General features: G+C 34.3%; 1 protein-coding gene and 1 non-coding gene across 17 annotated transcripts in view; both read right to left on the bottom strand.

The window, feature by feature from the left end:
- The window catches only part of KTN1 (kinectin 1), a 110,708-nt gene that overhangs the window by 27,149 nt on the left and 68,548 nt on the right, over positions 1 to 15,011 (bottom strand). For 8 of the 16 annotated variants that reach the window (XM_064365892.1, XM_064365896.1, XM_064365898.1 and 5 more), the window contains exons 19-29: positions 11,338 to 11,372; positions 10,856 to 10,946; positions 10,122 to 10,190; positions 9,192 to 9,229; positions 8,612 to 8,702; positions 8,396 to 8,464; positions 7,107 to 7,144; positions 6,022 to 6,112; positions 5,876 to 5,944; positions 5,213 to 5,250; positions 2,346 to 2,436 (exon numbers count right to left, since the gene is read on the bottom strand). In XM_064365892.1, coding sequence (XP_064221962.1) covers positions 2,346 to 2,436; positions 5,213 to 5,250; positions 5,876 to 5,944; positions 6,022 to 6,112; positions 7,107 to 7,144; positions 8,396 to 8,464; positions 8,612 to 8,702; positions 9,192 to 9,229; positions 10,122 to 10,190; positions 10,856 to 10,946; positions 11,338 to 11,372 — 720 coding nt within the window. The remainder of the gene's footprint in view (positions 1 to 2,345; positions 2,437 to 5,212; positions 5,251 to 5,875; positions 5,945 to 6,021; positions 6,113 to 7,106; positions 7,145 to 8,395; positions 8,465 to 8,611; positions 8,703 to 9,191; positions 9,230 to 10,121; positions 10,191 to 10,855; positions 10,947 to 11,337; positions 11,373 to 15,011) is intronic. The other 8 variants (XM_064365894.1, XM_064365900.1, XM_064365902.1 and 5 more) reach the window with 1 other exon arrangement.
- LOC135270439 (U6 spliceosomal RNA) lies at positions 5,493 to 5,598 on the bottom strand. Its single transcript, XR_010338619.1, has one exon. It is a non-coding gene; the product is annotated as a U6 spliceosomal RNA (small nuclear RNA).

The raw sequence follows: 15,011 nt of genomic DNA, 5'->3' as shown, positions 1-15,011 counted from the left end.
TTTCCACATAAACTTTGGAAACAGATCATACAAGCTATAAAAATTCCAAAATAGCAATAATTTTAAGGGGTGTAATAAGTTCTGTATTAAAACATATGATGAAATCAGAGTATTTATATTAGTACTAGCAGCAGAGTTTGCATGTTTCAATGGAACAAAATAGAATCCAGAAATATACCCAAATAGCTCTAAGAATTTAGTACGAACTGACATTTCAAATCAACTTCAACTCTAGTAATATTTTGGGTTGGCTGTTTTTCTTTGTTGTGGGGGTTTATCCTATGCACTGCTGGACATTTAGCAGCATCCATGGCACCCATCCACTAGATGCCCCAGCACGCCTGCCCTAGCTGTGATAACCAAAAATGTCTCCAGGTACTGACAAATGTTCCCTGGGAAGCAGAATCACTACTGTTATGATGGATTATTTAATTATGTGGCTAGCCTTCTCTTTTTAATGGTTACAATGTTATCGTTACAGCTTACTGAAATAAGTGACATATAAATAATCTAAAAATTATAAACACATTAGAAGAAAACATAAACTTTTTTAAAAGATGATAGTCTCACTGTGTCGCCCAGGCTGGAGTGCAGTGGTGCGATCTTGGCTCACTGCAGCCTCTGCCTCCCGGGTTCAAGTGATTCTTCTGTCTCAGCTTCCAGAGTAGCTGGGAATACAGGCGCCTGCCACCATGCCCAGCTAATTTTTGTATTTTTTTTTTTAGTAGAGTCAGGGTTTCACCATGTTGGCGATAGCTGGCCTCAAACCCCCAACCTCAAGAGATCTACTTGCCTCGGCCTCCCAAAGTGCTGGGATTACTGGTGCAAGCTACCACGCCCGTCCAAATATATTTTTATAATCATAGAATGAGAGATAACTTTATTCCCAAGACTTAAAACTCTGGAAATTACTTATATTTGAGTACATAAAAGTTTCTAATTTCCCAAAAAGGGGAAAAACACAAATGAAGTCAGAAGAAAAAAATGGGGAAAATAAATCATCCCATTTAATTAATGACAAAAGGTTAATTTCCCTTATTACAAAAAAAGGATTTTATAAATTAATAAGAAAAAGTCAACCCAGTGGAAAAAATGTGGGAAAAATTAAAGGACAATTTATATAAAAATGGCTTAAACATATGAAAAATGCTTAACTTCTCTCACAATCAAAAGCAAAATAAAAATGATCTTACCATCTTTTCAAGTATAGTATCAAATATTTTTATCCTTGTCAATGTTGGAAAGGAAGAGGGGAAATGGCCCTTAGCTGGTGAGAGTGAAAATTAGTAAAAACACTTTTGGAGGTCTATTTAGCATTGTCTAACAAAATTTAAAATTAACCTACATGAGAGAGAGAAGAAATATGACAGACTCAAACACTGAAGCATGTAATGTCAGCAAGAATAATCCAAGACAATATAGGCATCTACAAATTTGCTATAACTTCAAATCAATGTTCTGTAAGTACCCTGAATACTAACTGCATGAAGGTGAGAAGACACTGATTTTCTATTTAACTATGACTTTCAACAAACAAAAAACCTACATAAGCCTTGATCCAGAATTTCACTTCTAGGTTACAAATAAACAAGTAAAAGTATTCAAAATGTGTGCAAGGATATTCACTGCTGCATTGTTTGTGCAGGAAAAAAAACCTCTAATCTAGGTATCCATCAACTGGAATTGGTTATATAAATGATATAGGCTGGGTGCGGTGGCTCATGCCTGTAATCCCAGCACTTTGGGAGGCTGAGGTGGGTGGATCACCTGAGGTCAGGAGTTCAAGATCAGCCTGGCCAACGTGGTGAAGCCCATCTCTACTGAAAATACAAAAATTAGCTGGGCATGGTGGTACGCGCCTGCAGTCCAAGCTACTCCGGAGGCTGAGGCAGGAGAACTGCTTGAACCCAGGAGGCGGAGGTTGTAGTGAGCTGAGATCATGCCACTGCACTCCAGCCTAAGCAACACAGCGAGACTGTCTTAAAAAAAAAAAAAAAAAAAGAGAGAGATGATGTAACCATCCAATACCATAAAGCTATTAAAAGTTAAGGCAGAAATGTGCTTATATGGAAAGATCTTAAAAACACTCTTAATTGTGAAGGAAGCAAAATACACAAGTTAGTATAGTTAAACAGAGTATTTTATAAACAAGTAAGTATACATACATACACACATTTTATGCATGGGTACTTACTCAAAAAAATAATGCCAATAATGAGACCTAGTGTCGGGGAGGGAGGGAAACTCACTCTATACTCTATTTTTTTGGCAGCAGTTAAAAATTATTTTAAAACATGCAAAGACAATAATTTATAAAATAATTAATTTTAAGTGACCATATTCACCTGTAACAGCTTTGTTTTGCTAGAAAGATCACTCTCTCTCTCTTTTAGCATGGCTTCTACTCTCTTCAATTCATTTTCCTTTTCTTTCAACCTAGAATTTTTTACAAAGATCTACATTTACTGAAGTACATAAAAAAAAGTAAAACCAGCCTCCAACATCACCCCTAAGAAAAAAGACGGCAGAAACAATACATACCAACACTTTTTCCCATACTGTATCAACTTAGATGTTTGTTTTAAAAAATATTTCTAGGATCATTCTACTCAGCCATACTTAACATTTCTTAAGCAAATGTGACTTAATCTAGGAAGAAACTCTAAAACAAAGACTAAGAACAAAACTATATTTTACCAACTGATTTCAAAAATTGCCACTTAAAGAAAGGAGTTTTGCCCCTAGGAATCTTCGTCACAATTTATTGACCCTGGAAATTACAAAATATGTCTAACCTTTGTACTGACAAGATGCTATGTATAATTTAGTCTGTTTTTCCTTTACCCAATGCTGATATAAATCTTACTCTATATCTAGCTCAAGTGAATCTCAATTGCCCTTGTCATCCTAAGCAACAGACCTCTAGCATAACAACACCATCAAAAGGATCTATTTAACTGTTTCCTCAGGATAGGAAATCATATCTATTTTGGTATCCCCAAGGCCAGAAAGCACATAATAGAGTCTTAAGTATTTATTGAGCTGAACACTATTTTCACCAAACTTGATCTAGAATTAATTTCAAGATGCTTATAAATCTATATGAAAAAAATGACAAACAGCGTACATGAAGAGTCAGATAAATGTATAAAAAGGGAAAAACTTAAATGCATATTGCTAAGTAACAGAAGCCAATACACGGCTGAGCATGATGGCTTATGACTGTAATCCCAACATTTTGGGAGGCCAAGGCTGGAGGATCACTCAAGCCCAGGAGATTGAGACCAGCCTGAAGAACACAGGGAGACCCTGTCTCTAAAAAATGAGCCATGCATGGTGGCATGTGCCTGCAGTCCCAGCTACTCCCAAGGCTGAGGTGAGAGAAACACTTGAGCCCAGGAGGTCTAGCTGCAGTGAGCCAGGATGACACCACTACATTCCATGTACTCCAGTCTGGGCCACAGAGAAAGACTCTGTTCCAAAAAAAAGAAAGAAGTTAATTCAGAAAAGCTATATACTGTATGATTTCAATTATGATACTCTGGAAAAGGCAAAACTCTGAAGACAGTAAGATCACTGGTTGGGGGGGTGGTGCGAGAGTGTGGAGGAAGAGAGGAAGGGATGCGTAGGTAGAACACAGAAGATTTTTAGGCCAGTAAAACTGTTTTGCACGATACTATAATGTTGCATACATGTCACTATACATTTGTTAAAACCCACAGACAGTGATCCTGATGGAAACTATGAACTTCAGTTTTTAATAACAATGATAACAATGTACTGCTATTGGTTCATCAGTTTTAACAAACGTACCATGCTAATGCAAGATGTTAATAGTAGGGGGAATTGGGAAGAGTATATGAAAACTGGATTTCTCTCTCATTTTTTCCTATAAATATAAAAACTGCTCTACCACAAAAGATAAAGTATATTAATTTAAAAAAGAAAATGGCAAAAAAAAAAAGTAAGGCGGAAATATATCTAAAATTACCTACTTTAATGATCTACATATCTCTACGAGAAACAGGCCAGAAATGTGGCCCTAAACTTCCCAAGCAAATGAGAGATAAGCACCTTGACAGTTATACAATGCCCAAAAGACAAATAATAATTGTACAAATGAGCAATCTTGGCTCCAAGAATGGAATAATCTCCCTTGTTTTCAGAAAGATAAAGGCCTAATAAATATCCTCAACATCCTCTTGCCAGGCGCGTCGGCTCACACCTATAATCCCAGCACTTTGGGAGGCTGAGGTAGGCAGATCACAAGGTCAGGAGTTTGAGATCAGCCTGACCAACAAGGTGAAACCCCATCTCTACTAAAAATACAAAAAAATTAGCCGGGCATGGTGGCACGCACCTATAATCCCAGCTACTCAGGAGGCTGAGGCAGGAGAATCACTTGAACCCGGGAGGCAGAGAATGCAGTGAGCTGGGATCGCGCCACTGCACTCCAGCCTGGGCGACAGAGCAAGACTCAGTCTCAAGAAAAAATGGAGAGGTGGGGCGGTGGGCACTTCTTTAAAACAAATACCAATAAAGACTAATGGTATCACCAAGAAAAATACGTTAAAAGCAATTTTAAAGTGGGCCAAAAAGATCAGGTCCAGAGACCCTTTCTCACCATTGTAACCTGCTATAGCTTAAGACAACAGACTCTAGAATCAAACATTTTCTAAGATGAGTATCTACAAAAACTGACACCTCCTATGCTGATTAGATTCAGTATTTTTCCTATCCAGCACAGGATAATTAACATGACAAGTTCTATTTTCCCTATAAATAATTTAAAATTATAGAAAAGTTTAAAATTCATTACATCAAGATTATGGCTAAGATTATCTTCTGGTTAATTCGGAGATGTTACTAACACTTTCAAATACTAGTTTTCATTTGAAGTAAGTTTAATCTCCATAATAATTGCATACTTTGTTTTAAAAAATAACTTAAAACCAGTCTACATTTACAGAAAGAATAATTGAAAAAATGGGTTTGATGGATTTAGAAAGAATAAAGTCTCTAGGTATCTGAAAGCATTTAAAGAACCTTTATTTTACCCAACAGAGACTCAGCCTATTTGCCTCTGGATTATAATTTCCACTTAACAATAAAGTTAATGATATACAGGAAACTCATCATCATATTCAAGCACATTCTGGAAAATAATGAGATGTTTGTTTCTCTTCAAAGTGCTGGCTTAAAGCATACTTACATAATCTCAAGTTCTTCAAATTGTGATGCAGAACAGGCCTGAGAAACAGAATCACATTTTTAATGCTAACATTTAGTAAGAAAAAAAAAAAAAAAAAAACAGGTGCTACAACATATAAATAAGAATCACCCACCAATAAAAACAAAAACATAATTATATGCAGTAAATACAAGATTGGGCCATTTATAAAGCAAGGACAGAATCAGTTTTATTAAACAATTTTTAATACTTATTTCTTAAAACATTAAAGACTAATACTTTATTTTTTTATTTTTATTTTTTTAATATGGAATGCTTCACAAATTTGCGTGTCATCCTTGCGCAGGGCCATTCTAATCTTCTCTGTAGTGTTCCAATTTTAGTATATGTGCTGCCAAAGCGAGCACAAAGACTAATACTTTAAACATGGTTAAGGATGAGCTAAAAGTCTATTTGAAAAGGTAGAGATAAGGAAATTCTTTCAGGCTCAGGTTAACAAATTAAGCAGTTAAGTACGACTTGCCAGAAATAAAAGTTAACTTATTTAAACAGCAACAAAACTAGGTACAACATAATTTTTCTGGCAAAGAAACTCAGAACATATTTACATCTTTACTTTCTTATACATTAAACAAAGGTGTCTCATTCCTTATGTAATATGCTGGTAATCTGTTTATACTATACCTCTTTCAAATTATGTTGTGCTACTTCCTGAACATGTGCTTTTAAAGATTCATTTTCTTCTTGAAGATCCTTAAAAAGAACAGGTGTAAATTAAGTTGATAATCAAGTATAAAAAAATCAATTTTTTATTGTTTTTAACTTCTCACCTGTAACCACTTCCCTGTATTGGCTAGGTCTTTCTCTTTCTCTTCTAAAATAGCCTTCATGGTATTCATCTGTTCCTCTTTTCCTTTTAATCTGATAATAAATTAATCAGAACTCTAAATGAAAATGTTACATGACCTTAAAAAGCACAAATTTTAGACACTGAAAAAAGTATATTTTGGGTAGTACTCACAGTCGAAACTGATTAAAATAAACTAAAACTTATCAAATATAAAGGCATACAAGGCTGGGTGCAGTGGCTCACGCCTGTAATCTCAGCACTTTGGGATACTGAGGCGGGCAGATCACGAGGTCAGGAGATTGAGATCACCCTGGCTAACACAGTGAAACTCCGTCTCTACTAAAAATACAAAAAATAGCCGGGTGTGGTGGCATGTACCTGTAGTCTCAGCTACTTGGGAGGCTGAGGCAGGAGAATCGCTTGAACCCAGGAGGTGGAGGTTGCAGTGAGCCGAGATTGCGCCACTGCACTCCAGCCTGGGTGACAAAGCGAGACTCTGTCTCCAAAAAAAAAAAAAAAAAAAAAAGGTATATAAGATTTTGGAGACAATCAAATTAGGAGATATAGGATGATTAAGGAAAACCATTCCATCACTGAATACCCAGATAAGTTAGTTTAGCTCTACCACTACCTTGTATCACCTTGCTTAAATCAATATAAATAAATTTGGAAAACTTACTACAATTGATCTGGATGTGAAATAGATACCAATTTCATATGCTATTAAAATAGGCGAAGTGCAACATCTAAAACTTACTACAATTGATCTGGATGTGAAATAGATACCAATTTCATATGCTATTAAAATAGGCGAAGAGCAACATCTCAATTTACAGTTATATTCAAATTATAAATCATGAAAAGACTTCCTACCTCCTTCCCTCAAAAGAAATGTACAGGATAAAGCCAAATAAGAAACTCAGGACTCTAAGGACTTTTGAGATAATTGGTATTTTTGAATTTTCTAAAACAACACTTGAATTCAAGAAGCTATAATTATCATTATACTTCTATTTAACTCATGAAAAAGAAATAGTAAAAGGAAATGAGATAAATGTTACTTACAAGTTCTGAAGCTCCTGAACTTGGGAAGTGATAGATAACTGAAATACAAAACACAGAAATCAATTCATAATCCTTTCAATTTAACTTTCTAAGCTTTATAAGTCTTTATATAATGTGTACACTTCAAATTACAAAGAAACTAGCTAAATCTTTCACGACAAAATGAGATGTGTTTTGAGTTCACCTCCTCTTGACTCCAATAACAATAAAAGTAACAAACTAAAAATACTAAGGGGGAGGGACAAGGAAAATAGTTATGAATAATAAGTCTAATGTGACGCTCTTTTCTAGGCTAGTCAAGCGAAGCAGTGGGAGTGGAGAAGGAAGAACAAAGATATCTATACTGGCTGTGATCGATTAGTTGTAAACACCACTGCACTCAGACCAGCCATGATACTTCTACAGTTGTGAAAATTAGAATATTAACTCTCCACATACCTCCCTAACATATCAGAGCTCTTCTTCATCCCAGTTTTCAAGGCCAAATACTCAACAGTCCTCTATGTTGTTCTTTTTAAATTTTTTCTTAATCACACACAGTCTGATAAAACCTTTTATATTCCACTCTCTTTTCACAGCCCTTCAGATTCTTGGCTTAGATGTCAGTTTCTCAGGAGGACACTTTTCTGACTCTCAATCTATATCAGAAAAGTATGATCTTTTCATCCTACCTGTTTCACGCAACAGATTATCTCCAATCACTAGCTAATGATCCACCAATCACAAGCACAGTGCTTCGACAAGTATTGCTTTGACAATAAATATTGCTGAATGAATCTATGAGATGAATCAATCATCTCTTCAATGAAATCTCACCATTTTTTCAATGCAGCTTTATCAAATTAAAATCAGCAAAACTCATCAATTTCCAGTAATCACATGTAGGTCTGAAATCCCAATGAAACTTGAACTTTGTTCTAATACAGAGGTTGAGCAATGTATATTTAAGTAACATTTTGGTCCATGCAGTTGTTTTTTAAAGGAGGAGGATTAAAAAAAATTGCCAAAGTGTTTTGTGTTTCATTTTTAATTGACAAACTAAAATGAAACATTAACACAAAAAAGTTCTAGAAAATAACCATTAACAGTTAAAATTTTGAAGATATATAGATTAAAATATCAAGAACACTTTCTCAAATCAGGCGAAAATAAAATCAAAAGCACATCACCCAATATGCTTACAGCATACTACCAAAAGATTTTTCTGAGCAACAAGGAAAAAAAACCAAATAGCTCATAAATAACACATAACTAATAAATCTGTCATGCTATGGCTCTGGGATTTTTACCTGTTGAGCCTTTTCAAGCTGGACATTTCCTATTTCTTCTTTTAGAGCCTTTATTTCCTGTTTCAAATCCTTGACAATGACAAAACAGACAAGATTGGACAATGGAAACACAGAAATTGACATAAAATGCAATACACAGACAAACACATGAAATTAAATGATATTAACTAAAGTTGATAAACAAAACATAAAACACAGTTCTCTATCTCCCAATACCTGAACAGTTTTCTCCTTGTTAGCAACTTTGAGAAGTTCTGCTTCCAGAAGCTCTTCTACAGACTTGATCTTTCCATCTTTCTCATGGATCCTTAAATAAATGCAGTATAATTTGATTAGAAATCACCAAGATCCACGAAGATATAAAAATAGCACCAAATAATGAAATGGCTCTCCAAATCAACCCTTTCCCCATTTTAAATAAAATAGCAACGTATCTTTGTAGACAGGTTCGGGGCAAAATTAAAGGTCCTCCTAACAGAGAGCTAAAACCTATATGCACAAGAAGTCAGTTAAGTCAAAAGTGCATCAGAAATATGAGATTTGGACCCTGAGGAACACAGAAGAGAATCAAGTTCCATTCAACTATATTGACTCCCAGTTTCTGGAAATAGATCTTTTTTTAATTATATGAATTTGGGAAAGCACAGCTAAGTTCTCATATTCCATTAAGAAAAATTCTAGAGTGAAAGTTAAACATACATCAGCTATACTAATTGCACAATAAAACTAGATTTCTGAGCACAAAAAAAGATGGAGCAAAAAAAAAAAGTCAGTTAATAATAATGTTATCACTTACACTTTCTTAAGTTCTTCGACTAGAGATGCAAAAGAAACCTAGAAATAGGAAAGTATCCTACTTAGTAGTTTGCTCGAAATAGAAATGGGTCAGAAATAGAAATGTACATTATCCTTAAAGTTTCGAGTACAATCAAAATCCAAATAGGAAAAGTAAGCCCAGGCATTTTTTCGAGACTTTTTAAATGTCATATTAATGACAATAAATAGCATTTGAAAATAAGCAATCTTAAGGCCACTTATAAATATGCCAAAAGAAAAAAATCATTAGGTAAATGTTAAGATTATTTAATCAGTAATTCCAACCATAGAAAAAATACAACTGGGAAACTGCTTAATTTCAGGCAGCCTCCTTTACTAGAGTCTTACTTTACATTTGTATACTTAGAACTTTTTTATCACTCTACTAAGAGGCAATGGCATCCTATCTGGAGTATTCATTACAGTATCTGGCATACAATCAGTATTAAACTGCAGCCTGTATTACTGATTATCATTCATAAATTAAAACTACAATTAACGAATTCCAACCTGGAAAAAAGAAACAACAGACTTGTTTTTATGCAAGTTTGCCCACTGTTTAAAAGAGAGCAGCCTGGGCACAGTGGCTCATGCCTATAATCCCAGAGCTTCAGGAAGCTAAGTGGGGAAGACCGCTTGAGGCCAGAAGTTTGTGTGAGTCTGGACAACATAGCAAGATCCTATCTCTACAAAAAATAAGATAAAAATTAGCTCAGCATTGTGGCATGAGCCTATAGTCCTATCTACTTAGGAGACTGAGAAAGGAGTATCATTTGAGCCCAGGAGTTCAAGGTTAAGGTGAGTTATGATTATACCACTGCACTCTGGCCTGGGCAAAAGAGCAAGACTCCATTTTAATTTTAAAAAAATGAGAGAAAGAATAGTTGTAAAAATTTACTACATACATTACCTGATCATTTTGCTTAGCTTTTAAGTCTTGAACTTCTTTCGTCAGAGATGAATTTTCTGTTCTTATTGCCTTTTTCAAAGACACATAAGCAAAACATGCTTTTATTTTCTGAAAAAATATAGCTAGCTTCAAAATACATTTAAGCTGCCTCTTTTCCTCTCTGGAAGACCTAAAACTTTCATTTTTCCATGTCTATAATTCTATAACTTCTATAGCTACCCAAATGGATTTTTAATTCAATTACACACACATTTCTACTCATATCTGAACAACCCCCAAAATACATAGTATACCACTTGTTAATTAAGCTACTCCTCTCCCCTAAATTCAAATACATCTTTTAACTTACTTCTTCCAGCAATTCTTTCCCAATCAAATTAGTTAAAGCTAATGACAATCATAAAATAGAATGGCAATCTCTTCTCTGGCCTCTAATACCATTTCATGAATAAGTCTGCTGGTTATTCGGTTATCATTTGGACATGGATGCAAGAGGGGAAACTGATAACTATAACAATAGTATCTACCTCATTAAGGCAATGAATGTTACAATCAAACATGTATTTTTAACTTCTAAAATAAACTGTTAATAAAAAAAGCATTATATAAATTTAGAAAACGTAATATTTACTATTAAGTTTAAGATCTATGGGAAAAACCTTAAACAAATTACAGTGAAATCCCTCTAAGTCACTAAATAATCACAAGGAAAATAAAACTACAAAATGCTTTACATTCAGCTCTTCTTCTTTAGTTGCCACCTGAATAAGTCCAGTTTCAAGTAATTCCTCTACAGTCTTTAACTTCTCATCTTTTTCTTGAATGCTGAAATTATAAGTTTATAACACATGTATTAACAATTTTTCAAGGTTAATGATATTATTTCTAAACATTTTACATGGATCAACTCCTTTGTCCATCATTTCTTACAAACTTTTAATTCTAGAAAGATTTCTAAGGATCCTTGATCATGGTCTGAGGATACTGCCTCTTTAAAAGTAAAATATATTCAAGTAAATCATACTTACATGCTAGCCTAAACAAGTAAAATTACTGCCACACATGAAACCCACAAATGGTAATAAAATCCCAAATCAACAGCATTACACATTTTCTTACATTACAAAATGTAAAGAGAATTTTAAGAATCTAGATTAATGTAATTAATTTCATTGAAGTGACTCATCAAAATATAAAAAGAAAACTAAACTCTTACCATTTTTCCATTTGTTCCACAACTTCTTTATTAGGCTAAAATAAAAATCACCAAAAAAAGTTTAACTTTACCAAATATGTATGAAGTAAAACCAGATGAGAAATAGAATTCTGTGAAAATTGTTTAGAGTTATTAAATAGATACAAAATTTAGGACAATAACTTTTATTTGAAGACTTGATAATTACTGAATTCAGAAATCACCAACAGAAGAGATATATCTACACAAGAGACACAGAAAAAGTAGCAGTATAAAATGGCTGGCAAAATGAATTAGTATTTTATGAAAAAAATCTTAATCACTAGAAAAGATAACCTTAAGTTAGGGATAAGATAATTTGCCTCATTTTCTTTATTTTATTTTATTTTTTTGAGATGGAGTTTTGCTCATTACCCAGGTTGGAGTGCAATGGCGTGATCTCGGCTCACCGCAACCTGCGTCTCCTGGGTTCAGGCAATTCTCCTGCCTCAGCCTCCTGAGTAGCTAGGATTACAGGCATGCACCACCATGCCCAGCTAATTTTTTGTATCTTTAGTAGAGACGGGGTTTCACCATGTTGACCAGGATGGTCTTGATCTCTTGACCTCGTGATCCACCCGCCTCGGCCTCCCAAAGTGCTGGGATTACAGGCTTGAGCCACCGTGCCTGGCCCACTTTCTTTACATTAATTCAATTCTTCAAATATAAAGAGCCCAGACTCTAAGACCTTGTGAAAGAAGGAGGCGGGGGTAGAGGGGGGAGGCTCTTTTAATTGATTTTTTTTTTCTATACTAAGGTATAACATTTACATAAGCAAGTGTGTAAATCCTGTTTACAGCTCAGTGAATTTTGGTAGATAGATATTATGTATATACCAACCAGATCAAGATATAAAATATTTTAAAACCAACTGTAAACTGCAAAAGCAACAGGAGTACATTCTCTTTATAAAGCATACATGACATGTAAGGTGAGTTCCATTTGAATCTTCTCCTGGCATCCCCCCGGTACACATACAAGTCCTCACTGTTAAAATTTATCTTATGTACAAAGTGGAAATTTCTCCCTCAGTATTCCCATATATTCAGACAGCCAAGTAGCCTGACCAAAGAGATTTAGGGTCTTTCTCCTAGAACATTCTCTTCTGTGCACCCCTTTCCCAATTTTGCTAGTTTCTTACTTTTTTCCCCAATCTTTGTTTTCTGTTGTTTTTCTCAATCTTATTACAATCATTTTTCACAAATAATATTAATTTCCCATTGCCATATCCAAGTCCTAAAAGTCCACTCCTTAAATATATATGAAATTAAACCCTTCTCTTTAATCCTAAGTTTAGGCCCTCAGCTTGCTCATCTCAAATATCATAATACCCTAATTCTTCTCCCTGCTTCCAGTTCATAAGGATTGTTTTGTAGGGGGCATAGGAAAAACTTCCCAAAAGGAAAAAATAATCCAAACATCAGAAGGGAAAGAGGAGTTCTCAAAAGTACATTAAATCAGGTTTATACTGTGAAAAACAGATAACGCACTAAGCTTTTAAATCATTCATAAGATGGGTTTTGTCCATCTTTGTTTACAATGAATGCCATCTCACAAAAACATATAACACTATTAAGTTACCTGCACCTTAACCATTTACTATATTGTACCTTTACTCAGTCCTACCTACCAGAGTATTCTTTCTAAAATGTTAGGCTAAATGCTCATTTATCTTTGTAACACCCTTTAGTGGCTCACAACATGCTACATCAGGTTCATGGTCCTCACACAGCATGCAGAGTCCTCATAATTAGGTCTTAGCAAATCTTTCTCTATTCCTTACATCATTCCTGTATTTCTTACTTCTACAATATACCAATACTCTGAATATGCCAATCTTGCCACACTGTCACGTCTTCGAACATTGTATTCCCTCAGCCTGTACTGCCTCTTAGCTCTTTGGCAAATTCGTGCTTATTTTTCAAAATCAGGTATAGTTGTTCCCTGTGTTAACTCTGCACCTCCTTCAAATATTAATAGAATGCATTATCTCGTCCTCTAAACCTGTACACAGACTTCAGAAATTTTACTCACCATAATTTTCTGTTTAACACATCTATCTCCATATTAAGAAGGCAAGAATCAAGTCTCATTCATCTCTGTAGCCTCAGCATATAGGTAAGTACCTAGCATATAATCAACTAGTAAATAAGTATTTGATGAATTTAATTTTTTAATGAAGTTACAGTTTAAAAAGTATTCTTAGTCTTCAGCTCATCAAATACTCAATTGCATAAAACTGACCGAGCTTAGTTTGCATCTCCTCAAACGTTTTTACTTTACTTCATATTTTATTGGTTTAATCCAATCCTACTTATTTCCTCCCTAGATGACTTCCAAAACATATCATATACAGTAATAAATTATTCTGCAATACAATATAACAAGGCAGCAGGGCAAAAAGAAGAAACTTCCTATAGTTTTTCCTTAATCTTGACCACTGAATCTTAAAAATCTTCTGGAATAAGAATAAAAAGTCATGCTGCTCCTTCACTAAAAGTCAGTATGTGCTCTCCCCCAGTAAAAAAAAAAAAGTCTTATTCTCAGTAAATGAGGTATTAGTAAATGACTTATTTGCATTATTTGACCATCAGCAACCCTAAATCCAAATGCAGCCTTCCCTCCTTTAGAGTAGCAACAGGTTACCTTACCTGGTACCTGTTGTCTTTCTGCTTCCTACACCTGAGGAAACAACAACTTGACATCATTATTGGCTTCTGCTTTCATAAGCTTAATCTTTTCCTCCAGAATAAAAATTCATGAGGTAAAAGGACTGAAATTTTTACACAACTTAACTGTTCAATCTCTCAACTGTCACTTGGAATTCTGACTGCAGGATAGAAAGGGGTTAAAGAAAAATGGAAATGACAGAAATTAAGGTTATATCAATCTTTTCTCTTCTTTCACTAGCAACAACAATAAAAACAACTAGAGAAAAAGCCACAAAGATGATTCTTTGCCAAGATGAAAAAAGTCACAAGTATAACCGGAACATCAGTCTATAGCTTTCTAGACTATTAATAAAAAGCTTTCAGAGTTAGAACAATCTAAGAATTACCCAACAGCAGATCTTAATACCACAAAATGAGTTTCTCCTCTTATCAAGTAATTATTTTAAATAAGTCAAAAACTGTGGCTATAAAATTTTATTCTGTGAGTTGCTATTCTTCATAACAAAAGCACATCCCATACTAAAAGTTGTCATTTTAACAGAACATCTAAAAGTACACAGGAACCTTATAATAGAAGGTTGACTTAATAAGATAGCAATAGTATTTACTTTCATAAATATGATTGGGAATTTTACATAAGATATTATAATGGCATTACTCAAGGTATTATATTTTTTTAACCGTAAAGGAAAAGAAAAATTTAAGGCTGGTAGTTTTACTTTTATCTAATGAAGCAGAATACCATTTTTAGTAAAGAATAAAAAAGTTTTCTGCTTAAGTAACAGTCACCATCACCTGGTTATTACTAAAATACAAGAATTCTAGGACAGATTCAGAAGTTTCTAAGCATTTGTTTTACCTCCATGAAGTTAATTTTAGAAAGGTTAAAACTTTATATACTGAAATCAGCATTTCAAAAATCTCTGGTGACTAACACACAGAAACTGTACTCTGTTTTTCCAAGTAAGGAGCAACACACACACA

The sequence above is a fragment of the Aotus nancymaae genome, unplaced genomic scaffold (assembly GCF_030222135.1).
Source record: "Aotus nancymaae isolate 86718 unplaced genomic scaffold, 86718_ANA_hifiasm-v0.15.2.pri h1tg000062l, whole genome shotgun sequence".
Taxonomy (NCBI): domain Eukaryota; kingdom Metazoa; phylum Chordata; class Mammalia; order Primates; family Aotidae; genus Aotus; species Aotus nancymaae.
Note: the sequence above shows the minus strand (reverse complement) of the source record. Positions and strands in the feature narration are given on the sequence as shown.